Source organism: Falco cherrug, chromosome 1, assembly GCF_023634085.1.
Source record: "Falco cherrug isolate bFalChe1 chromosome 1, bFalChe1.pri, whole genome shotgun sequence".
Taxonomy (NCBI): domain Eukaryota; kingdom Metazoa; phylum Chordata; class Aves; order Falconiformes; family Falconidae; genus Falco; species Falco cherrug.
This window is the reverse complement of record NC_073697.1, coordinates 71,956,959-71,983,118: the sequence shown is the minus strand read 5'-3', so window position 1 is coordinate 71,983,118 and position 26,160 is coordinate 71,956,959. Positions and strand designations below refer to the sequence as shown.

The 26,160-nt window shown below is 39.1% G+C and overlaps 1 protein-coding gene across 1 annotated transcript in view; it reads left to right on the top strand.

The window, feature by feature from the left end:
- Window positions 1-25,218, top strand: part of METAP1 (methionyl aminopeptidase 1) — a 30,443-nt gene extending 5,225 nt beyond the window's left edge. Inside the window, exons 2-11 of the mRNA XM_055701053.1 lie at window positions 4,478-4,529; window positions 9,468-9,580; window positions 10,913-10,973; window positions 12,173-12,264; window positions 12,952-13,035; window positions 14,562-14,700; window positions 17,709-17,840; window positions 20,360-20,503; window positions 23,126-23,191; window positions 23,360-25,218. Of these exons, the coding sequence (XP_055557028.1) occupies window positions 4,478-4,529; window positions 9,468-9,580; window positions 10,913-10,973; window positions 12,173-12,264; window positions 12,952-13,035; window positions 14,562-14,700; window positions 17,709-17,840; window positions 20,360-20,503; window positions 23,126-23,191; window positions 23,360-23,520 (1,044 nt within the window). The 3' untranslated portion in view covers window positions 23,521-25,218. The remainder of the gene's footprint in view (window positions 1-4,477; window positions 4,530-9,467; window positions 9,581-10,912; window positions 10,974-12,172; window positions 12,265-12,951; window positions 13,036-14,561; window positions 14,701-17,708; window positions 17,841-20,359; window positions 20,504-23,125; window positions 23,192-23,359) is intronic.
- The last annotated feature ends 942 nt before the right edge of the window (window positions 25,219-26,160 follow it).

The window sequence follows — 26,160 nt, the reverse complement described above, 5'->3', positions numbered from 1 at the left end:
GCTTAGGTTAGTTTGGGAATTTTGCACTGAGTTTTTTCAGGCCAGAGGCTGTCTCTGTGGGCTTGTACTGCACCTAAACGAATAGGGTTCAGCATGCTAAAAGGAGGCAACTTCTATTCTAACATCAAATGTATTAACAATTGCATTCCTCAACATACTTGCGTTTATGGATAAAATGGGCAGTTAATCTATATTGCATTAAATATATAGATCACTGGTAACTTGATATTTTTCTTAAGCTAAATGGCATACTTAAGCTTTTTGTCTTCTGTTTTGCATACCTTCAAGGTAGTTTGGTTAAAAATGAGTTCTCATTAAGCAAAACTACATGATTTCAAATTAAGCCCAAGACAATTTTACATTCCAAAGGACATTGTAACATTCTGTTTAAAAACACCTGCTCAGAATATTTTAAAATGCAGCATACTGCTTGGCACTGTTTTCTAGATGTTTGCCTATTACAATTCAGGGTATAATGACCTGCAAAGAGACAGCCAGTCTGTCCCCACAGTCTAGATTCTAGCTGCCTTTCTTTTTGTTTTGTTGGGTTTTTTTCCCTGTAGAATAGGTATTTTCAGAAGTTCATCACAGTGGCTCTAAATGATGAGCACAGTGGATGGATAGGGGTAATTTTGTTGAAGTTGGACATGAGTTGGAGTTCTCAGTAACTGTACAGTGGGGTAGTTTTTGCATACCTGCTGATGGGTGTATTTACAGCATCAAATGCCAGGTTGTATAAAGCAGAAGTACTTGAAGGTGAAGGGAGCCTGAAGAAGAGTGTCAGCCTTAAGGCTGGAAATTGCTGACAGTGTTGGCAGAGCTAGCTTTAAATGAACTGCTGCCTTGCAGAGGCAGTTCAGAAACACAGTGTGCCTTCAATTCTGTGTTGTGGTGCCTGCATAGTAGCTTCCTGTACTTGGGTAGCTTATTTAAAGCTAGTTTGGTTATGTCTGTGCTATACAGAGTTTTGCAGTGTAGTTATATCCTAATCTTGGTTGATTTAGCACCCTTTTCTCCTCTGGAATCTGCAGTTGGCTGTGTTTTTCTACCTCTTAATCAGGTTGCGTGGATACATGAACCAAAGAATAAGAAGCTCCCCATTATTACTATAAAAATGACAATAAACATAGGAAAAAATTCCTTGCTGAGTAGCTCAATAACTGTTTTAAAGGGTTTTGTTCTGTTCTTTCAACAGCTGATTAAAAAAACCCACCTAATATATTTGGTAATGATCATTGTGTTCATAGCAAAAGTGCACCCTACTGTAAAAGAAATTCTGCTGTGCTCCATGATTCTGTCAATATTTCAACCGGTAAATAGATGCTGGGCTGAGTCCTTAAGGTAAAAATGATTTACAGAAATAACATGGCTTCCACAAGGTGATCCAAGAGGAATTGTTCTAGATCGTAATGCTGATTGTGCCTTTGGTTACCTTCTGGTAAATGCACAGGTTCTGGTGAACACTGGGTCGAGCTTGTCTCTGAACAGAGAATCGGTGGCATTGGCTGAAGAATGACTTGAAGCCAGAAATGTTGTTAAAGGTTTAAATGTGTTGACAGCCTCTGTGTAAAACTAGCAATTGCATTATAATGTTTTCAAATATAGCCATGTGAGGTCATGTGTTTCTTTTAATTGTAACACAAAAAAATCTTTAATTTCTTTTTGTTAGTATTAAAAATCACCATGGATTTTTTTTCCTGGAGTTTGTTTATTTAATCATTGAAAATTTTCTATCCTGATCTGTATATGGCATAGGAACATGGAAGAATCATTAGAGACAGGAATGATAATAGGAAGATTGAAGTAAATGTCTCAGCAGAAGGCTGAGAGGAGAAGGCTTAGTGGAAAGCAGAATTTTCTCCAGAAAGTGGCTCAGATGGAGAGAAAGGGTAGCTTTCTTCACACGGCTTGTCAGGAAGTCTGCTGTATAGAAGGTGAGAGTGTTTGCAATATGCAGTGGTTCACTGGTAGTGCTTTGTCGCCAGAGCTGTGATTCTCCAACCTGTGAGATGACAGCTGCCATATTTTTATCTGGAATTACCGAGACAGAGCTCTGCAGGCATGTGCAATGTAGTGGTTGTGCAGTAAGTTGTTGAATATAAATAGTTTGTGTGTACCCGATAAGTCCAGTGCTTACAGGAAGCATATGACTGATCCTACACAAAATACATGGATTGTAGGTGGATGTGCAGCATATCATTTGAGTGCCTTCCAAAAGTGTCAGACCAAGACATATTAATTGATTGTACACTGCATGTGTAATAGCCTGTGCTTATAAAAATGCTTTGGACTTGCTGTGTGTAGTTGCAGTTGATTGATGTGCATATGTCTGGGATGTCCTGGTATACAGAGGCTTGTTTGGAGCTATGCTGTAGTAGTTCTGACAGAGCTGCTGTTCCTCTGGAAGTAGAGGGCAAAGTACAATCTGGGAAGCATGTTTGGGAAAACTCAGACATATGGGAGCCTTATGCAGGATCCTTTTAGGTTGCTTACAGCCGCAGGAAATAAAAAGCCAAAATGGAGCCTGTCGGGTCATGCCAGCGGTGTGCTGTTTGCCTGATGCTGTCTGGTTATGGGGCTGGCAAAGGAAAGACTGTTGGAGTTGGGGAAAGGAATGGCATTGCAGAATACACCCCAGAATTTCATGGGGAAGGAGAGAATGAAACACAACCAGTAAGTGCCACAGCTGATGTATGTCTTCACTCCCCAAATGCTCCTTTGTATCCCAAAAAGTGCATTCTAGATTTGCAGACTTGGTAGCTGCTCTAAGTCCTTAGTTGTGTAATCCTTCTTGTTCTCCTTCAGAACAGAGGCTTGTTGTTTAAAAGGGGATTAAAACCATACCAGCGCTTCAAGTGTCCTTGAAATAGATTTTTTTAGCTTTTTAAATTTTTTCTTAAAATAGGCCCCAGTTAAAACTGCTCCTTTTCTCCCAGCTCTCCAACAGAACACAGATAATAGTGCAGTGCAAAAGTCTGTGTATGCAGTGGGTTATACAAATGTGACAGTAAAGCCTTCTGCTGTTTGTTCAAAAAGACTTTTTCTCTGGTGATCGAAATTGTTGCTTTCAAAGCTTCTTGTTGTGCAGACCATTATGTAGCACCATGGCCTGTCAAGTGCCAGTCCACAGAACATGGTGGCTTCAAGTCTGTGGTGTAGAAGAGACCAAACAACTGGTTTTGCTAATGAGGGAAATGGCACACAACAGAGTCCCTTTGAACACAGGCATACTTGTGCACTACTTTACTGTGGCTTTGTGGATACAATTTGATAACTACTGGTTGCAAGACTAGTGAGAAAATGGGGAAAAGATGGCTCTACAGGAGTAGACAACTAAGAATGCTCAATAGCAACCATGAAGCAGGTAGAATGTTAATATGCTAGGCTTAGTTTACAGATCTGTTATCTTGGACTGGTTGTGTGTTGTATATATTAGGTTGAACTGGTGAACTGGTTGTTGGCTCTGGATGGTAGTTTACAATGATGATTCAGCATTAGTATTGTCTTCCTTATAAAGGAAAACAGTCTGCTTCCTGCCTCTTTCTTAAGAAATTCAGCTGTTATTGTAAATGATTGGGATTAGTTGTTTCCTAATGGTTTTGAGTGTATGTAATCATTGAATTAGACTTTCTGTTACAAACCCAAGTAATTTCCTAATTAACACCTTACAGGACCACCTTTAATGCTGCCTTCTAACCTTTTCTACTTAGATCTCTCCTTTTTTCATGTCTTTCCTTCATCTTAGTCTGTCATTATTCATCTCCAGCTGCCAGCCATTTCCATCTGCCCCTTTGCTGATTCATTGTTCATCACATGAACTGCTCTGTTTGTGCTTGGGAAGAAGAAAAACAAACTACTTCTTCACAGTCACTCTTTTCTTGAATTCCATTTCAACTGTGTCTATTTTTTTCATTTCCTATTTCCATTCAGTAGCTCTCACTTCCCCCCTTTAATCTATTTCATTTGTTCCCCTGTGATCATTCTGATTGGCCTCTGTTGCTGTCATATGCTGAGGAAGGAGGCAGAAAGGATGCAGTTAGCAGGAGGAGATGGTTTCTTGTAGGAGCCTAGGAGCCAAGGGAGGACCATCCTACACACTGCAATGCTGTAAGATCTGGTATGGAGATAGAATGCTGTGCTTCGGCCAACCCAGAGCAACCATGGCATTTAGTTAATCATTAAAATGATAAGGGGACAATATTTAGTAGATAGGATTAGATCAGCGTGTTTCACTGTGATAGGTGCACCTGTTTGGCTATGCTTTCTGTCTATTCTAGCTCATAAGCTGTTGGACGTAGTATTTTCTATTGTTAAGACTAGCAGTTACAGTAGCCTTTACAGCATGTTGCTATAAGGATTAATGAAATCAGTCTTCTAGTTTTCTTTCAAAATACAGTTGCTTCTTTATTTTGTGAGGATGGCATGTTTGTCCAGGATAATGCTACTTAAAACACATATATTTTGTTTGCAATTCTAGGAATGCTTTAAGGGAAGCTGGGCCACTCACAAATTATTACACAAGAAAGCAAGTAAGTAAATTTTTTAAAATCCATTTTAATATTGTTTTGAATTTGTTTTGTCCTCTGCAGCTGGCTCTAGATGGCCCTGCTTGAGCAGGGGGTTGGGCCAGATGACCTTCAGAGGTCCCTTCCAGCCTCAAGTATCCTGTGATTCTGTGTTTAAGAATGGTATTGATTTTTCCAAGATACCTGGCACTGGATTCTGCATATCTGAAATTTTGTCCAGTTCCTAGTAATCTAAAGTTCTATGTAAAATTTCAGAGGCTGTTGTACAGAAATCTGTTTCTGTTGTGTGAAGTATTCCTTGAGCTACATTGCAAGGTATATGAACAGAGACAGGGGGATGCTGAAATAAATGACAAGAATAATAAACCTTATTATAAGGCATTGCAAGGCTTGTTCCATCATAACATTTTGATGTCTAATGTAGTAAAAGGCAAGAAAGTGGGAAAGGTTCTTTCGAAGTCTTTGTGATTAGACACACTTGCTGGAATGCAGGCAAGCCAGTCAGAGTGCAGATGTTCTGTACGTTTGGGGTGCACCCCTTTGGGAAAAAAATAAAATACTTTTGTGCACTGACACAGCCATTGATAGGGGGATGTATCATAGATAGGATTTTCTTGAGTTCAGTTGAAGGTAATAAGTGTCTGTATGCCTTAGTTACAGCTGGTAGCTCTGGCATAGAAATACTAGCAGACTGGTAGATTCTTCCTTGTCTGAGTGGTAAAAATAATCCATAGAGTTTGAAACCAACCAAACAAAAAGAGAGAGCAGACCCCAGTTCTGCCCCCTTGCCGCCTCCCCCCTGCTCCTATCCCTCTGCCCATCTTCATCAAGCCCTGCTTAGGGAGGTGGGATTCAAAAGTAAGTGACATGGCAGAAATTTAAATCCCCAAATAATTAATCTCCTCCTTTTCTAAAACCCAGTAAAACTCCTTTTTCCATAATAAATGCTGCATGGTGAATAGGTTGGAGTAGCACAGATAATTACAATTTTTTTTTCCTTCTTTCTGCCTTCCCAGTGTAGAGTTCACACTTGCATTCTGTGTCCTATTTGTACCTGCATGGATGTGAAACTGTCTTTGTAAGTAGTTCTAGTAATACTCTGGTGTGGTCTTCTAATACTGCTGTTTATCTGACAGCAAATTTTTTTTTATGATTCCACTAAATCCATAATCTTGTTGGCTTCCTGGATAATTGCTCAGCCCATAGTGAGCTGGCTTGGTTTTGATAGCCCTCAAGACATCAATGCAGCAAATGACTGAAGCATCTCAAGGGAATCCGAAATATTCCTTATTTTAAACTTTGGATTTTTTAAATTATTAATTCTCAGTGGTTCATCTAAACTGAATGTCATGTGAGCAGATGGCTGAGATGTCAGCTACAGAGATTCTGAGGAACATGTTAGGGCTTGCAATGGCAGACCTTTTGCCATCTCTTCATTCTTGTGAGATATAAAAAGAGAAAGCAAGTTATCAGATTATGAGTTAAAGATTGATGCTCTTCTGGTATTTCTTAACCCTTACCTCCTCTTTCAGAGTAAATATTTTTCCTTTTGGTGATGCTCATGGTCTACTTGCTGCAATCCTTTATGTAAACACCTTAAATCTGCCCTATTAAAACCATGTTATTTGTGAATGAAGTCAGTCACTGGACCACATTAGACATGAATTTCACAGGTTTGAGAGACCTGGGTTGGGACCATCTTGTAAGGTGTACACACTGCCTGTCCTGAAATGCAGAACTGGAAGCATCTGCACTCTCTCCGTTAGATCTGGTGGGGTGTCAGGCTCCATATATTGGAATGAACAGATGGATACCCTCCTTCCCAGCCCAGGTAATTTCTGTCACTGAATTCTAAGAGAAATCACAGAAAAGGAGCATTCACCTGCAATGCAGGACTGTTAATTGAAGGGATAATGAATGTTTCTGTAGAAATATGAAATCCTGTGACTGGGGTGTTGGAATAGAAGGATATAGGCTCTTTAGGAAGGATAAGGCAGGGGAGGTAAGGAGAAGGTATCGCTCTCTGTGTCTGTGACCAGCTGGATTGCATGGACCTTTGCCTAGGGATGTATGAGGAGTTGACCAAGAGCTTATGGGTCATGATTAAAGGGAGAGCAGGGACAGGTGACATAATAGTGGGTGTTTGCTACAGGCCATCCGACCAAGAAGACTGAGCAGATGAGGCTGTCAGTAAACAGATAGGAGCAGCCTCACGTTCACAAGCCCTGCACCTCTTGGGGGACTTCAGCTCCCCCAATATCTGTTGGAGAGATGACACAGCAGGGCATAAGCAATCTAGGGGGTTCCTGGAATGCATTGATAAAAACTTCCCTCTACAAGTGCTAGAGGAGCCAATGAGGAGAGGTGCTACGCTGGACCATGTTCCCACCACCAAGGAGGGGCTGGTGGGGAATGTGAAGCTCAAGGTCAGCCTTGGCTGCAGTGACCATGAAATGGTGAAGTTCAAGACCTTAGCGCAGTGAGGAGGGCGCACAGCAAGCTTGCTATGCCGGCGTGCAGGAGAGCGGACTTCAGCCTCTTCAGGGTTCTGCTTGGTAGAGTAGTGTGGGATAAAGCCCTGGAGGGAAGAGGGGCCTGAGAAAGCCGGTTAATATTGAAGGATCACCTCCTCCAAGCTCAGGAGCAGTGTGTCCCAACAAAGAGGAAGTCAGGCAGAAGTGCCAGCAAGCTTGTGTGGATGAACATGGAGCTCCTGGAGAAACTCCAACACAAAAAGGAAGCCTACAGAAGGTAGAAGCAGTAATAGGTAGCCTGGAGGGAATACAGAGAAATTGTCCAAGCAGCCAGGGATCAGGTGAGGAAAGCTAAAGCCCTGGTAGAATGAAATCTGGCCAGGGACGTCAAGGGCAACAAGGAAAGCTTCTATAAGGTACATCAGTGATAAAAGGAAGACTAGGGAAAATGAGGGCCCTCTCTGGAAGGAAGTAGGAGACCTGGTTACCTGGGACATGGGGAAGGCTGAGGTACTCGACTACTTTATTGCCTTGGTTTTAACTGGCAAGTGCTCCAGCCACACCACCCCCATAGCAGAAGGCAAAGGCAGGGACTGGGAGAATGAAAGACCAACCACTGTAGGAGAAGGTCAGGTTGAAGACCATCTAAAGAAGCTGAAAGTGCACAAGTCCATGGGACCCGATGAGATGCATCCACGGGTCCAGAGGGAACTGGCGGGTGAAGTTGCTAAGCCCCTATCCATTGTATTTGGCAAGTTGTGGCAGTCAGGTGAAGTTCCCACTGACTGGAAAAGGGGAAATGTATCCCCCGCTTTTTAAAAAGGGAAAAAGGAAGACCCAGGCAACTACAGGCCAGTCAGTATCACCTCAGTGCCTGGCAAGATCTTGGGGCAGATCCTGGAAACCATGGTAATGCACATGGAAAATAAGGAGGTGGTTGGTGACAGCTGGCAAATTGGCTAGGGGCAAATTGTGCCTGACAAATCCAGTGGCCTTCTACAATGGGGTTCCAGTGCTGGTGGATGAGGGAAGAGCAACTGACATCATCTGCCTGGACTTGTGCAAAGCTTTTGACACTGTCCCACATGACATCCTTGTCTCTAAACTGGAGAGATGTTAATCTGATTGATGGACCACTTGGTGGGTAAGGAACTGGCTGGATGGTCACACTGGAAACAGTTACAGCCAACTGCTCGATGTCCATGTGGAGACCAGTGACAAGTGGCATTCCTCAGGGGTCATTATTGGCACCAATGCTGTTTAATGGCTTTGTGGTGATGTGGACACTGGGATTGAGTGCACCCGCAGCAGATTTGCCAATGACACCAAACTGTGTGGTGTGGTTGACATGCTGTAGAGAAGGGATGTCATCCAGAGGGACCTCGACAGGCTTGAAAGCTGGGCCCGTGTGAACCCCATCAAGTTCAACAAGGCCAAGTGCATGGTCCTGCACATGGGTCAGGGCCATCTCAAGTACAAATGTAGGCTGTGTGGGGAATGGATTGAGAGCAGCCCCGAGGAGAAAGACTTGGGGGTGGTGGTTGACCCGGCAGTGTGCGCCTGCATCCCAGAAAGTCAAACGTATGTTGGGCCACATCAAAAGAAGCATGGCCAGCAGGTCAAGGGAGGTGGTTCTCCCCCTCTACTCTGCTTTCATGAGACCCTACTTGGGAGACTGCCTTCAGCTCTGGGACTCCCAACATAAGGAGGGCATGGAGCTGCTGGAGCGGGTCCAGAGGAGGGCCACAAAGATGATGAGAGGGCTGGAGCACCTCTCCTGTGAAGACGGGCTGAGAGAGTTGGGGTTGTTCAGCCTGGAGAAGAGAAGGCTCTGGGGAGACCTTATTGCAGCCTTCCAGTACTTAAAGGGGGCTTACAGGGAAGCTGGAGAGGGACTCTACAAGGGCCTGTAGTGCCAGGGCAAGGGGGAATGGCTTTCATCTTAAAGAGGGTAGATTTAGATTAGATATTAGGAAGAAATTCTTTACTGTGAGGGTGGTGAGGCACTGGAACAGGTGGCCCAGAGCAGCTGAGGATCCCTCATCTTTGAGGGGCACGCTTTGAGGACCCTGGTCTAGTGGAAGGTGTCCCTGCCCATGGCAGGAGGGTTGGAACTTGATGATTTTTAAGGTCCCTTCCAACCTAAACCATTCTATGATTTCTTTTGGCCTTGAAATACTCTTTCCCAAGAATGAAAATAAGCATGCAACTATGTTTTAAACTAGAAATTAAAGACAACTTAAATAATTGCTACGCTTTGTGCTTTCAGCATGGTTTGAATAGAGTTGGCAAGATGTGAGTTTTCAATGTGAAAACTTAAGTGCAACACAAAATAACTGCTGCCAGCACTTTCACATATCGGTGTCTAAAATGCCAGAAAGAAACAAATCTAGGACCCCACATTTCTTATCCTTAGTAGGACTGAGTGTGTTGCTGCAATTTTTTTTTTTTTTTTTTGTCTTTTCAGAAGATGAAAAAGCTAAGCGTGAAGTTTCCTCTTGGACTCTGGAAGGTGATGTTAACACAAATCCCTGGTCTGGTTATCGATATACTGGTAAACTCAGGCCACACTATCCACTGGTAAGCAATAGGTGCCACTCTGTAGTCCAGCACTGCCACATTCTACATCTGTAACAACTAATGGACCAGTCATGACCTGATTACCTTCCATATTTTAGCTGAGAGAGGAAAGCTTCTTAAGCAGTCTGAACCTGATGGCAAGGGCATGTATGACTATCCTTATTCTGGTTCTTGATGATTTAATTTGACCTATCTCTTGGTATATTGAAAATTAAGGAAGTGCCTGAGAGGTAACATGTATCAGTGACAGGCTTAATCTCATACCTTTTGGCTGTATGTTTTGACGCTTACTCTACATCTAAAGTCCTGTTCATGTGATGGCTTCTCCTAGCAATTTGCTGTTCTCGTAGTAATGGGGCAGTCTGTTTCAGAAAAACTCAGGTGAGTTGATTTAGAATTTAAAGAAATGGGTTTATATCATTTCATGTTAATGGTTTGAAATAACCTGGTGAGTAAGCTGGTGAATAGCTCTGCTGAAGGAACAGAGGTTATAGTAATCTCCAGCACTGGAATGGTGAAGAATAACTGAAGTCAATTAACATCTTCATCTGTGAAAGGTGGATTTAGAAGATGACCTCAGTTATAGCTGTATTTTTAAATTGCTACAAGTGTGTAGATGGAGTAAGTAAAAGGTCTTCATAGGAATAGTGGCATTCTATTTACATGTGTCTTCTAATAGGCCTGTGCAAGAAATGCTGCCCCTCTGGCATCCTCTCTGTAGTCTTCTCCATGTGTAACAGGCCCATCAGGACAGATTAACAGAGCCTGAGCCCATGTGATTATCAGTGTCATTGGTGAAAGTGTGTTTTGGATATGTCCCAGCCAAGTAATTTAGTAATATTATCATTGAACGTTTGCTTTTTTGTCTTCTGACTGCTGTAGGATTGATGCAAAGGAAAATACAATAAAAAGTGCTAATGACTAGGATGATAAGAAGTAACAATCTTGCTAACAGACACTAATAACCAGAGAAAGGAGGGATGTATTTGGAATGAGTGCATTTGCAGTATGGAAAGCAGAATAAACACTACAGTGTAACAGAGATAATATGTTATTAAAAAAAGATAATTATTTACTGGACACATGAAAGTTTTTGATTTTTACAAAGCTGTGAAGTTGGCTGTTAGAGGTTGTATAATATGAAAGTGATAAAGAGTAACAGGAGAATCTTTGAGAATTTAAAATTAGAACTGTTTTGGAGCGTTTGCATACTTTTTCTAAGTGGAATTAGCCATATTTCACTGTATTTAATTTTGCTGCATGAGCCTTTTGTTTTTGTGGAAATCCTAAGTATTCTTGCAACCTAACCAGCTTTGACTATGATTTATTTAGACGCCAACAAGACCTGTGCCAAGCTATATTCAGAGACCGGATTATGCTGATCACCCACTAGGTAACTTGAAACAAATAACAGTTATGGAGTGTTGTTGCTTTGTGTTTTTCATGCTTTAAAGGCTTCTTCAATTAAAAGAAAGATACTGGAGAAGGGAACATTTTCTTTTCTCTGTTCTTCTTACTCTGCCTCTTCTTTCCCTGCATTAATTGGTTACAATAATAAATATTACTGGTTACAAGTATTTTTTGGAAGTCAAAAGTTTGTAATATGTTATTTTTCAAAGGTGTTCAGGGAAGAAAAAAAAAAACCCACAAAAAAACCCCCAAGGCCTAGTCCTGTGGTTCACTTCACAACAAACAGCAGTAAATTGGCTGTCACAGGTGAATTCTGCTAAGCCATTTTCAGTGACATCAGTGTTTCTGTTGGAAATGTGTTATAAAATAACAAAACCAAACAAAATTGCACTAAACAGCCTGCAAAAGAAAGCTGATGCATGAGTTCCAGCTGGTTTTGAACACAGAGGGAATACATTGAAAATTGCTCTTTTATTGGTTTGATTTGGTATTTTGCCCTTTTTATATCAATAGTAGTGCTTTGCATTTTCCAAAAAAAGCTGAAAAGCTGCTATAAAGTCTGTTAGAATTATTCTTAAATCTTCAGCCATTCTTTAGTTGTTTTTTACAGAATGGAAATATTTAAACAAATCAACGTACTGTCTTTTAGGGGGGTTGCTCAACTAAAAAGCCGAGCTTGTGCAGAATTTGGTAGGAAGAATTTACATACTTGCATCAGCTGATTATTGCAATAGTATAACTAGAGATATTCACAGGCTTATAATACTGTATGGCTCTTCTAGAATATTATTTATTACTAATTATTATCTCCAAAGCAGCTAAAAGAAAAATAAAAAAACTTTTCTATGAATAATAGAATTTCTTTGTAAATCTAATTTTTTAAGCTTGTGTTTTGACTAACTGGGCATGGTGGGTTTATGTAGTAAATGAACGAGCATCCTCTGCACGTGTGGGCATTATGGTATTGTGGAAAGCTTATAAATTGAAATTAGTCTGGATAATTATTATAGTGCTATGACTTGGTGGGTTCATTATTTTAGTCTGTAGTGAGAAAGTATGTACTTTTATTGCCATTGGTAAGCTCAGTTAGTTTCTTGATTGGACCTGTGTCAATCACTCTGCTAAATAACATGGATTTTTTCTTTCTTTTTTTTTCCCCCTTCCTCCTCCTTTTCTTTTCAGGAATGTCTGAATCAGAACAGGCTTTAAAAGGAACTTCTCAAATAAAAATACTCTCATCTGAGGATATAGAAGGGATGCGAGTAGTGTGTAGGGTAAGGGGGTTTTGGTTTTCATTACAAAGTGCCTTTTATTCTTTAAAAAGCCTAGTGATTTTACTAGTTTGTGACAGCACATTTGAAGTACAAACTTTCAAACTACTTCTGAGCACTGAAAAATAGATTGAGAAATTGAGTATTTTCTTGCTTTTTCTCTCCTTTCAACTCCCAATTCACAGTAAACTATTTTGCAAGTGGAAAGATGACTTTTATCTGTGTTTTGGCTTTGTTGTTACTAGTGAGATAATCTCTGGCTGAAACGTTGTTACTGTTAGGAATATATATTTTATAATGCATAGATGAGAACAGAACTTTTTCCTTTTCTATAGTACTAAGTAAAAACTAAAAATCAAAACAGAGCCCCATCCCTAACAGTTTTTGAAAAAAAGCTGTTCAACTGTAATCACTTCCTCGTACACAAGTCAAACTTTGAAATCTATTTGGGTAGTCTGGTTTAAGATTATGGTATTCAAGGAAATTGTGGTCCAAATCTTAATTGGAGTGTTCTCAAATCTCACGGAGCTGGCTTGGTAATATATCCTGTAGACATCTCAAAGTCTTTATAGAGTTTAAATCTATCCAGCTTTCCTAGCAATCTTGGTCTAGCTCAGGAAAATGGGTTGCTCATGTTCTAGGGAGTAGTCCTCGTCTTATTTTACATCAGTACTCTTGTTTTGTTTGCAGCTTGCTAGAGAAGTATTGGATGTTGCTGCCATGATGGTGAAAGCAGGTGTAACTACTGAAGAAATTGATCATGCTGTCCATTTAGTAAGGTTATTTTCTTGTTCTTCTGGTGTTTGTAAGTGCTTTCTTCCATCTTCTTATTTGTGAATGATTGTTGTGTGGTTTTCTTTGCTGTATGAATTTCTTATTTTGAACTGTTTCCCAATTTGAAGCTAGTGGGTAGTGCAGATGTTAGAAATACGTTACAGCACAATGGTAGATTCAAAATGAATTAGGAACTCCTGGGTGCCTCTCTCTGTCAGCTCCTTCCACGATTTCCAGCTTCAGATTCCCTCTAAGTTTTTTTTCACCTGTTTTCTCAGTTAACATCATACCATTTTCTTTCTTCTAAACCCTTTTTGCTCCACAGATACCGTTATATAAAGAACATCATACGTAGGCCATGGACTTTTTGTGCTCTGTGGTATTGGTTAAGATGTACAGAGGAGAAGACTTAATTATTTATGGTTGGGAATCAGAACTTAAGAACCTCAGAGAGAATTGAAATGACGTTTGATACAGTCAGGCAAATTAAAGCCACAGTCTAGTGAAGTATTTGATATACATGTTGAAGTATTTTCCTGGCTTAACTATTCATAGATACTTGAATTGTGTTATTTTTATTTTTCTTTGCTGTCTTCTCTATAAGGCATGTAAACTGATAATTGAGGATACTGGTGTGCACTGTGAGGAAGGCAACAATTTTGGTATAGTTAAGGCTCTTAGAGCGCTTTCTGGTTGGTGTTTGTTTTATCTGCGTTTGCAACTGTTGAGCCAAGATCGCAAAGAACCTACTCTGGTTTGATTAGGCCAGAGTTTTCTGTTGAACTGCATCGAACAGTATACTAGTAGCTTATGCATGATGTCTTTAATGTGAACAACTAGTAGTTAAAATGGTGTTACCCCTCTTCAGCAGTTCTCGGAAACTTTTGCATGGCAGATTGTTGATACTGACTGATAACCCTGATTGGTACTTTGCAGTTTTAAAAAGTATGATTTATTATTTTTTTTCTTAATAAAAAGTTTAACACAGTATTTGCTTGGTATGTCACATAGTGTGTGTATGTATGTATATGTAAGTATATATAAAATATATGTGTCAGTTTTGCAAAAATCCCGAACAGGTTATTAGAACAAGTGCAAAGGAAGCAGCTTAAGGTTGTAAAGCTAGGGGTGAAAGAGTGGTGCTAAAGGTTAGTTTGTCTGACCTTTGTGTTTTGCAAAAATACTTGAAGTCTTAGACTGGGTGCTTAAAAACAGTAATTGAAAATAGCAATGTTTTTAACTGAATAAATATTGCTGTGCATTGTTTTAAACATGAATGCTTCAAGCATTCATAGTTGAATAACATAACGATGAGTAGAAACAAAATTAAAGTAGCTTTACTTTCATCCTGGTAAGAAATGCAAAGCGTAACAAAATACCATAATGCCAAAAAATACTCGAAGAATCTTATTTTCAAGAGTCACTGCTTTTCAGCCTATTGTGGTTACAGTAAAGCTGTTGTGCATATGCTTGTTCGTTGTACAAAACTTACTAATGTAGAGTGTAAATTGTATTTTCTAAATTAGGCTTGTATTGCAAGGAATTGCTATCCTTCCCCTCTGAATTATTATAATTTCCCTAAGTCGTGTTGCACATCAGTGAATGAAGTGATCTGTCATGGAATTCCTGACAGGAGGCCATTGCAGGAGGGAGATATTGTTAATGGTAAGTGCTATGAAATTAACCTTCAACACTTCTACCTTCTATCCAGTTAAACCATGTCGTAAGGTGAGGTTTCACTAGCAGGCAACACGATTGGAATAGCTTCTTAAGAAAGGCTTGTGTTCTCATTTCCCAGTTAACCTCTTCCCTTTACAAATTTAAATTAATGATTTAATAAAATATTTAATAAAAAAATTCAAAAGTTTGGTCCACTTTAAAAGCTTTATGATTCTTCTGCACTGGTCTGTGCATTAGTATAGTATAGTGCCTGAGTGTTCTACTTGTGCACTAGTTTGCATTTGTTCCAGACTGTATAAATAGTGAATAAAATGTATATTGAATTATTCAGCTGGATTAGTTCTGTGTGAATTCTTAATTAGATGGCTGTAGATCCTGAAGATTTTGCTACAGACATCACAATTATGATGACTGTAAAGGTGAGGCATTGTATGGGTGCATATTAAAATCTGTACCTTTACTTTGAGCATCTTACAGCCTAACTCTATCAGCTGCTTTTTGTTCATGGTACTCAATATACGTATCCTTCTTGGGTGTTGAGGGATACTTGACTGTTTTTTGTTTTCTTAATTCACTTCTTGGTTTGGCAGTAGAAATTAATTACATTTGTTTTGTAGAAACATTTGCACTTTTATTGCATTGGTTTGCTTCTCTCTTATCTGTAAAAAAATACCCAGTATATCTTAAGGTTTGGCCTACCTCTGGAAGCAGGTTGGAATCCCTTTAGATTGCCAGGTATTTGAGATAGATATTAAATGTTTTTATATATATATTATATATATATATATAATACTTACTAAGACTACAGCTCAGTACTGTAGGTACCAGCCTTTTCAGAACAAACCTCATGATGGCTGCCCACTTCTAGATCAGGTTTGGTCTGGCTGATTGCTGTAGCATACATATAACCATTTGGGCAAAGTTCCTTAATTTTTTGTTAGTTTCAAAGATGATGCCTTTGCACAGCTCTCTTGTTGCTATCTTTTTTGGCATTGCTGGAGTCTAAACCAAGAAGCCCAGTTAAGCTTACTAGGTTGGCTTCATCTACACAGTGCCTTACCATTCTGCTGTTTGCATGCCAAGGCTGCACCTCAGTGCTAGAAAACACCTTTTGTAAGAGAGTTTAGCTTTGTTCATATCCCTGCCCTGATTGCACTTGCCCAAGCTTTGAGCCTTCTGCTTTGTTTTGGTGAGGAAGAACTAGTTCACTCTTTTGTAGTTGAGTAGGTCTTGTTACGAAATGGTTCACATCTTGTGGATTGAACATGCATTCCCCATGGGCTCAAAAGGCTTCCAAGTCTTGTAGGATTCTGTTTGATAAGGTAGTGGCTCAAAAGCCTCTTCTAAAGAAAGAACAAAACAGGGTACAAAGGAGGAGACAGAAAAAGTACGGTGCCAATCTACTTAAAACTTTTTAGCCTGCTGGAAGCAAAAGGTGGCCATGTCAGAGTCCAAAACAGGTTTTTAGAATCACAGGAAAACATCATTCAGAACGGTACTGGCAAGTGATGTCTAGGTCAACCCCCTGCTCCGAGCAGGGCATCATAACATTTTGTTATCGTACAGTTCCCTGGGAGCAGATGTGATCTCTTTGTAAAGTGTAGTGTAACCCTGCACATGCATGCATTCACAACAGGCAATATTGTTTTCGCGTGGTGTTAATTTCATTCTTAAATATTTGCCAGCAGTACAGATTTACTGTTGACACCAAGAATTTTTTTACCCGTGCTTTCATGTCACGGTTGTATTGGTGTCTCCAAGCAGCTCATATACCATATTCCTGAAGTATTACTGCTTAGTACAGTTTCCTTCATGGTTGTTTACTTGTGAGGGGGTCTGCATGTGAATTTCTTAATGAATAGCAGTTCAGTAACTATTCCAGTGGTTTTGGTATTCCAGCAGCTATTAGACGTACCAGACTACAGACAAAGTCTGTCAAGCGCAAAACTACCCATTCTACCACAGGAAGTCAATTTAATAGGCAAATCTAGAATATTTTGCATGTGTTTACTATTTATAATGACTAAATGATGGCAGGTTTTAATTATTCACTTGTCTGCTATGAGACAGGATACTGAAGTAGATGATAGCTATGACTAAACTGGTAGTCCTGTTCCCATGTTTTGTGAAAGGCCTATTTGCAACAAGCATCTTGTATGGATATTCTTAATCCAGATTTTTTTTAATGAGTTAAACTAAAAAAGATTTTTTCCCATTAAAACTACTTATGCTGATATTTTTCAAGAATGGGTTACATCAGTTGGTTTACAACCACCTTTACATGCAAAGCAAATTAAGAGTTTTGCTGTAACATAATTCAAAACTCTTACTCTATGTTCTTCTAAACCTGTTGTTTAAGCATGCCCTTCTCATTCTTGCTGTTTACCTGATACTGAATGTTTAAATTCTTTCATTTGAAAGAAAAAATAAATTTTTCTTTGGTGTATTTTTCTTAGTTGGGAATGCTATTGGAAAGTTGCTGTGTATTTAATGTTCAAGGTATTTTACCTTTTTGGCTGGAAGCAACAGGTTTTGGCATTACCATTTTTGCAGAGGTGTGATATTATTCTAAACATCCTTAGAAACTACTTAAGTTAAAATGTGGGTTAAAACATGATTACATACCTTCTTAAAATTCAATTTACCCCTATTAGTGCTGGTATTAATTCTAAAACTCTTAATTTTAACCAGGTAAATCACCATGGAGCAAAGAGCTTCTCTTTCTTGTTTTTATGTTTACCTAGAAAACCAATCATAATCTTTCTATGTCTGTGTTGCATTGGTGTAACACTATCTTAGTAGTTAATTCTATAGAATGTAGAGGATAAGCATGAGATAATTGATACTGCTGGAAGAGTTTACATTTGACATTTTTCCAAAGTAATCTTACAATTTCACGATTAAAATCCTAGATTTTTACATGTGTGCACTTGTCCTTTCACAAAACAAGAATGAGAAATACAGTGCTAATACTACAATATGTCTATTTGCAGTGGATATTACTGTCTATCGTAATGGCTACCATGGAGATCTGAATGAGACGTTTTACGTTGGAGAAGTTGATGAGGGTGCAAGGAGGCTTGTCCAAACAACTTACGAGTGCCTAATGCAAGCCATTGATGCAGGTAAACCCTTTGGCTAGAACCTGAAGCCTTATGGTTTTGGTTCTCAAACATGGGTGCTCGTATTTGCTACTGCCTGGGAGTGACTTCTGTTGTAGAATGCAGAAGTGCTGCTGTGTGTCACAAGCAGATGATGTATATTGTATAAAACAGTGATCCTTGAAATGGCATAGTTCTGTGGCTTGTGGTTGCAACTTTTACTTGGAATGTGGGTTAACAAGGAAAATGTAATTGATGTTGAGCTGATCCACGTATGATAATATTTATATGGAAACAGCCTTTTCAGACTATTAGTTAGATGGATGAGGCATCCTTGCTCTGAGTAGTTTAGCGAAGGTGAAGAACAAAGTGTGTTTTGGAAAACCAAAGTATTGCTTCCTACTACTGTAGTTTGTATGGTGTTGCACAATGGACCAATAAGATAAAACACTGTTTGGACACATAAAACATATCTCTTTACCCCTGCCAGACCTGACGGTTATTTCATAAAGCTAATTTTGAGCTCTTGATTTTCAACTGTGGGAATATGCCAGAGAAGACTGATCCATGTCTTTAATTATGTTGCTTAGCTATAACTCAGGACAGCTTCATTGAGACATGCAATGAGATAGAAAGGTAGCTAGAGAATGTCATGTTCAACTTCATTCATAAAGGAGTATACTAAGTTCTCCTAGACAAACAGAAAATAAAACAAAAATCTCTCAAGTCCTAGAAATTTGTACTGTCTGTGTCTTTTATACCATTCAGCTTCTTTAAATCCACAGCGCAATTTACTTCATGGCCTCTAAAACCTGAAATTTAAGGTGCTATATCTGAAGGCTTTAAACTTGCATTTAATTGAAAGTCAATGAAAAAAAAATTATGATGTACTTACTTTGGTTAATAATTTGGACATAGCTAGCCAAGCTGAAAGGACAAAAATCCATATAAATGACATCTTGTGTATCCATTGTGTGATGAAGAAAATTGAATTTCAATTTTCAAAATTCAAAAATTTAAAAAACAGAATTGAGCGATGAAGAATATAATTACCTGTTTATGTGGGATAACTGTTCTGAAATGACTACTTTGTTTTTAAGAGCTAAGTCAGAATGTTTGCTTTGCTCCTGTACTTTATTTCTATAGTAATTGTTATATATGTTGTCTCTTATTTTTCATATCATGACTTTGGTGTATGAACTATGACAGAAATTCACTTTGTGTTCATTATAATGAGATTTAAATTCTCAGTGTAACTTTTTCTTTACCAACTTTTTAGATGCTGTAACAGGTTTTAAAGGATTTTAGACATTCCTTGCTAGTAGGAATTCTGGCAGCAAGTTGTCTCTGCTGTTAAAAAGAATAACCTCTCCTCTGTTTAAATCATCTTCATTTCTTGGTGTTGGATCAGCAGAGCTCTAAGAGAGTTGCATGAGAGAGAGCAGCAGAGGGCTTCTGGCTGCATTGAGAGGAGTTGCTTGGTATTGTCAGGCTTGAAGGAGATGGTACTTCACAACCACTTAGCACAAAACAAACAGATTAACTTTTCCTTCTCTTCCCCCCCCCTCCATGTCGTTCCCCCCCATTTTGGGAAAAGCAGGCACATTCCAGTATTCAGCTTACTGATTTAAGTTGTAGTTGTTTACATTATCAGGTAATTGAACTAAATGGCTTGATTCCTTAAAGTTTTAGCTTTGTATGTGAACTCTGCTGAAGATGGCTTCACATAACCACACAGCATCTGGCTCCTGAAGGAACAGCATATATTCAGGGAGTTGTGAATGATCTTGAAATGGCATTTACATTCTCTCTCTTTTAAGTTGCTCAAGGTTGCTTTTGGTATGCACCTTCATCAGCTGATGGATGAGGCATTGTTGCTTTTACAGTATTGTTGCTAACTTGTCCAAGTGCTGAAAGTGAATTTTTCACACCATTTTCATCTGTTTCAAACTCTTTGAGGCTTCCTAAAAGCATTGTAAAACAAGTTAGTCCCGCATGTGAACATTATTTGCTGTAGTTCTAAAAATCTTGTCTAAAAGATACCCATTTTCTCTTGCCACCTCCTCACCCCCTTTTTAGTCCTTCATATATAATCATTTTTCCTTTTTATTTGTGTGCACTTTTCACACAGTAGTAGACAAGTGTATATTTAAAATACAGTGCATATGTTCATTGAAAGAAGCACTGCAACTCTGGGTATGAGAATTTACCAAACAGTTTGAAAGTATTTTGTTGTCTTTAATTTCAAACTTCGACATCCTTTTAATATATGAGCACTTACATCCACAAAAGGAAGAATGTATTGTTTTCTGAGGCAGTTTTGTTTCTCATTTTCTATTTTCTATAAGACTGTTTCCTCCCTCTCTCATGTTATTGCACTCACATACTTGATAGATTAAATGATCATAGGAAGTTGCATACGAAAATGCATGGCCATACAAGCCATGAGTGCTACAGGGGTATTAGCCTGCATGGTGTTTAATGGTTAGTTGTGTTGAAAGAAAGCTCTCTAAGTTCTGATCTGCATTGCTTTAATTTTGCAGTAAAACCTGGCGTTCGGTACAGAGAACTGGGAAACATTATTCAGAAACATGCTCAAGCAAATGGATTTTCCGTCGTTCGGAGCTACTGTGGTCATGGAATCCACAAACTCTTCCATACAGCCCCTAATGTCCCACATTATGCCAGTGAGTATTCATTCCCTTTGGTTTGTGCAGTAGACAAGGAGTGGCTTGCAATGAATGCACCGAATTTACTTCTTGCTTATATTCTAATGAAGTAGCAAGTTGTCTGACAGCCATCAAGTTACAATTTTTGCACTTGCGAAATATTTTTTTTTCTAAGCCTTAGACCACAGCATGCTTTATGAACCTAAATAAGGTGAATACAGTATATACTGAGAACGGTCTGTGCCTGCACTAATGGTTAGTGTTAGCTCTCATCTGTACTGGGTAATGGCTCAGTGTTTTTTGCCAGAATCCCCAACTAATCTTTTAGACATCCTTGTCTGACATGAATGGGCAAATGTTTCTGTCTTTAGAAGGTGTAAGCAAAAACTTACTGCCATTTCCAGATGTAAATAAAAGGCTAATTGAATGGTATAGAGGGGTGTTGGACCTGAATCTGGATCCTGTTATGTTTCACTTTTCTTCATTTGAGTGTTGTGATCTGATGTTCCTGGAAACTTTTGTAGTGTGTGGCAGAGGAGGAATGACCTTTTCTACAGCAGGTTCTCAGCTTTAGTTTTTGGAAATGGTGATGTCCCCGTGACAATTTTTGCCAGGACTAAGCTTACAGCATCCACAGACGCAAAAAAGAGAAGCTGAAATGCCAGTGGAGAGCTAAGGATAGAATAAATATGGTGAAGCAGTGATAAACAGTTCATGCCTACTTCAGCTGTAAAGCTCCCCTAATAGGACATTTCCTCAGACCCGACAGATGCCTTCATCTTCCCATCTCCTAACAAGCCTTAAAATAGATTGTAGTTCTAGACCAGGGGTCCTCAAACTACGGCCCGCGGGCTGGATATGGCCCCCCAGGGTCCTCAATCCGGCCCCCCGTATTTAAAGAACCCCCCCGCCCCCCCCTGCTGGGGTTTGGGGGGGGAAACCAAGCAGCCGCAGATGACTGCCTGCCACTGCATCCGTGCTGGCCTCCTGTTTAAAAAGTTTTAGGACCTCTGTTCTAGATTATAATCTAGCAATCACTGATTTTTCATGTAATTTCCCTGATTTATTTTTTCAGAGAACAGAGAAAACCTGCTTTACCTAATCACAGGCTAGAAGGGTATCAAATCCTGGTATTTACTTTTTGTCATGTAAAATGAAGAAAATCTGGATTCTTTGGAGTTGGAGGGCATTTTATATATATCTATATATATAAAATATATATAAATAATATATATTTACTATATATATATTAAAATGCAATCTGAGAAAAAGGAAACTTCTATCTTTCCTGGCTGTTGGGAATTTTGAAAATTCTTTTTCATTGAGCTAGAATGTCCCTTCCCAGTAAGGACGATGCTGGGTTTTTTTAAATACAGATTCATAGTAAAGCAAGTGGAAAGACCTAAGGGAGTTAAAGCTTCTTGAAGCGGAGGAAAAAAAAAAAAAAAAGCTGCTGCTTATTTCTGGCTTACTATGAAAAGACTTTTAAAAGCAAAAAGCTCATTTTATAAGCTTTTAGATTATTTAACAAAATCATGAGAACTGCAGGGGATAAAAGACAAAATTTCTTCAGATGCAGAAGACTATAAACTTCCATTTAACTGAGAGCAAGAAATGTCAGCAGATGATGGAGATAGAAGCAAGACTCTTTTAAGTAAAAGAAAAATGATCTGGTTGCTGTTTTATAAACTTGATGTCAGCGATTTTAAAAATCATCTAGGTGATTTAGACAATCTAATAAACTTACACAATTAGAGTAGACTGGGGGATGGGGAATCTGTATGTAAGAATTGATGCACATTGTCTACAGCAGCAAAGTAACTTGGAGGTAACAGTGCCTGTGTGGTACTGGAGTTTGTTCCAGCTCTGACATGCTAGGCTGAGTCAGATCAAAGCCACACTGCCGTTCCGGGTGAAACAGGGCAGAGAAAAAGGGCTGAAGCCTTTCTTCAGTCAAACTACACTCCTAGAGATGTGCTGTGCATCAGTTCGTGTGTCTCCACATAAACATTTTCGGTGTATATAACATCAAGAAGTTCAATATTATTGTCTAGTATGTCTTGAAATTCTCTGCCTTTTTATGTTGGCTAAAAAAATACAGCATTATCACCCTGATACTACTACGACCCCATTACCCAGAGTAATGAGGGGGCCAATGTGTCTTTCATAAATGGAATCATGGGATTGCTTAACAGCTATCATGTTTTGACAGTTTATTGGAACTAATGGTTCAGTGGAAACAAATTAAGAGGTTTCAAGCCTTCTCCGAATAACTTTAAATACTACTTTTGACTGATTTTTTTTTTTTTTTTTAAATGGTATTTTTCATCTTAGAAGTCTCTGGAAATCCCTGTATTAGATTTGTTCAGGGTTTTTACAGAACTGGAGTTGAACTCCCATTGAGGAAAGACAGCAATTAATTTTAAGCTACTTGAGTAAATATTGCAGTGTTGGAGGAGGGGGGGAAGGAAAGAACTAAAAGAAAAACCTTAATGTAGAATTAAAAATGGAGTGAATAGGTAATCTGTGAAGGGCTTCTCTGACTGTACAGTATTCTGGCTATATTATTCTGGGACAGGGATTTATTAATTTACTAAGATGGGTTCACATTTTCTAACTTGAGTGTTCCTTTTATTGCAGAAAATAAGGCAGTTGGAGTCATGAAGCCAGGTCATGTATTTACAATTGAACCAATGATCTGTGAAGGTGAGCAATTTAGCAATAGAGTAAAATGATTGCTCTTGTTTACTATTAATAAGTGATGGAATAGGCTGGTTCTGTTCTGTATAGCTGATAGATTTTCATTTCTCTTTGGGGAATGGGGAACTGTTATCTGTTACTTAAAAACAGTCAAGTCATCATTTATGTTTTTAGGTGGTTGGCAAGATGAAACATGGCCTGATGGTTGGACTGCTGTAACAAGAGATGGAAAGCGATCTGCCCAGTTTGAACATACACTTCTGGTCACTGATACAGGCTGTGAGATCTTAACCCGGCGGCTGGATAGTATTTGTCCCCATTTCATGTCTCAGTGATAGTTTAAGACTATGCAGGTGGATCTGAACAATACCTTTTTTTTTTTTTTTTTTGTCTCTGTACTATGCATTTTTTAAAGAGTACAGAATAGAGAGATTTCATCATTTACTTTGTTCTCAGTGATTGTAGATAAGAGGACTACCTTGAAGAACCTGACCCAGTGTCTGGAAAAGCAGAGAAGAATTTAAAGATTTTCCTGCTTTCCTCCTACCTACAATGCTTACGCTATAATTTTCTTTTCTCTCCTATTCTCTTTAGCACCTTTCTTTCAATTAGACCCACAATTGCTTCTGTTGCTGCCGTGATATTAGCTAGAAAAATGTGGGTAACCTTTCCCACTGGGACTTGATATTTTGGGATCCAGGTTTTTTTCACCACTTCAGCGTGTCCTGTCGCACTTGGTATGTCAGTGGCACCTGAGATTTTAAGCATTTCTAGTTCCAAAGACTTGCTCCTGCTTCTGCAGATACTGTTCTAATGGGCTGGGCCTTTTTTGTTTATCTGTTGAGAAGGGGGAAGAAGTGAGAAAGGCATGCATGTTTGCAAGAATAGGCTACCCTTTAATTCTGTCCCTGTCTCTCTGCTGATGGCCTCAGTGGTGATTGCAGCTGTAGGTGACACGCTTAATGGCAGGACTTGTTTCCTTTGCTGGAGATTTGATGGTATGGGCTTCCTACAGGGAAAATTAATAAATTCTCTTACGTGCAGCTCCCTGGAATAAGCTGCTTCTTGGCAAACCAGTATTTGCAGGCAGTGTCCCGCTCCAAAAGCTTGGTGAAGCCGATGTGTTCAGACTTGCCTAGATAAAGGAATGCAACAAGAACCAAAAAGATCTCATGTTCATGGGATCCCTGTGTATGTTAACTGTGGGGCATTTTTTAAAGGTACATCCACGGTAGCTGTAGGGGATTAGATTTGCAAGACTTTACAGTGAAATGAGTATGTATCTCAAAACAAGTCTGAGTGTGAGAAAATGAAACACTTTCAATTCCGTATTCATTTTCTTTTGGCAATTTTAAACAGGTCATTTTTTCCCCCTCAGTTAAGACTTTCTAAAAGCATGAAACTTACTTAAGGGGGCCACCTGATCTTTTTTTCCTCAGACTGGGTATAGAGTGGGCAATGTTAGTACATTTACCACTTTATTTCCTGTTAATGGGTTGTAATGAGCTGGAAACTGTTATGTTAAGGAGTGTGGATTGATTAAGCCTCTCTTCTCTCTACCTTTCTTCTCCCATGCCCACTTCCTTTCCATCATCTTTGGTGTCTCTGCTGAGGGAATTTATTTTTTCTTCTGGACTGTAATGAAAATTTTTTCAGACCCCATTGCAGACTGTCTTACACCACTGTAATGCAAGAAATAGTTAAACCAATGCAGACATTAAATCAAAATAATACAATCATGGGCACAAAACACACCTTTACAAGGTGTCCAGTGAATTTGTTGCCACATCAGACCTAAACATATGAGGTACGGCCTAACCTTGGCTCCCCTTGGCACTGCAGAATTTAGGTGGGGGGAAAGGAGTTAGTGCTTCATAATACTGGACTTGTGTCCTACCAAATACCAAATTTGCCAGAAAATGTCTTCTCTACCCTGAGTGCCTCAGACCTGTGTTGCTGTAAGAGTATCATTGTGATGTTTTCATTACCTGTATTATTTTTAATTATGCAGTAAAGTGACCTGAAATAATGCATATAGAATGCGTGTGTGTGTGTGTGTGCGCGTATAGATTTTAACAAAACAGACTGTAGTATTTGAGTGGAATTACCTGTGTTGAATGAGATGTAATGTATTGAGATGACTGTCCTGGAGGTTTGCCCACCATATCATGCACTTGAATGGTTACAATGGTCTTGCCTTTTCTACATGTGTGTGTATGATGGGGGGGGGGGAGGGGGCTTCACTTTTGGTCTACAAAATAAAAGTTGCAGCTGCTTTTAACAAAACTTTTGTGTGATTCAAAACCAGACATAGCATTCTCAATTATGTTCAGGTTTGCTTGTACCTGGCTGCATGCATCTATCAGTAGTGCTTGCACTGTTAAGTCACCCTTAAACTGCACATGTGCCACTTGAATACCTCTTTGTTGTGGCACCAATACAATCAGATTTAATACTGCATGTTTTGAATATAGGTAATCTGTGGTGATACGCATTTCTGCCTATAAATTGAAATCACAGCATGAATATACTGAGTTCACACTGCTGCAGTATTTTTAAACAAGTGGAAAGCTTAGTCAGCATCTATACCAGTTCTTTCAACATGAGAGAGCACATCAGCCTGGAGAACAACTCATTTAATAAAAATACTCTGAAAGGCTATTTTTTCACCTATGTAGCTGGAACTTTGCTCAAACATCACATATGTTAGATGTGTGCTGACTGGATTTGGGAAAGTATCTATTTTTGATTCTTACAGAAGTCGCTATCCACTTAAAAATACTAACTAAGCAAGCAAAAAAACCCAAACAAGAATACCCCACCCCAACTTAACCTACTTTAGAATGAAGTCTTTAGATATTGCATACACTTTTACTAAAAACACAATCCTGCAATTAGTTCTGAAACAATCCCTTAAAGTATTTTCCCTTTTACTATTCATGTAAGAGAGCCTGGAACCTCTTCATGCTGTTTCT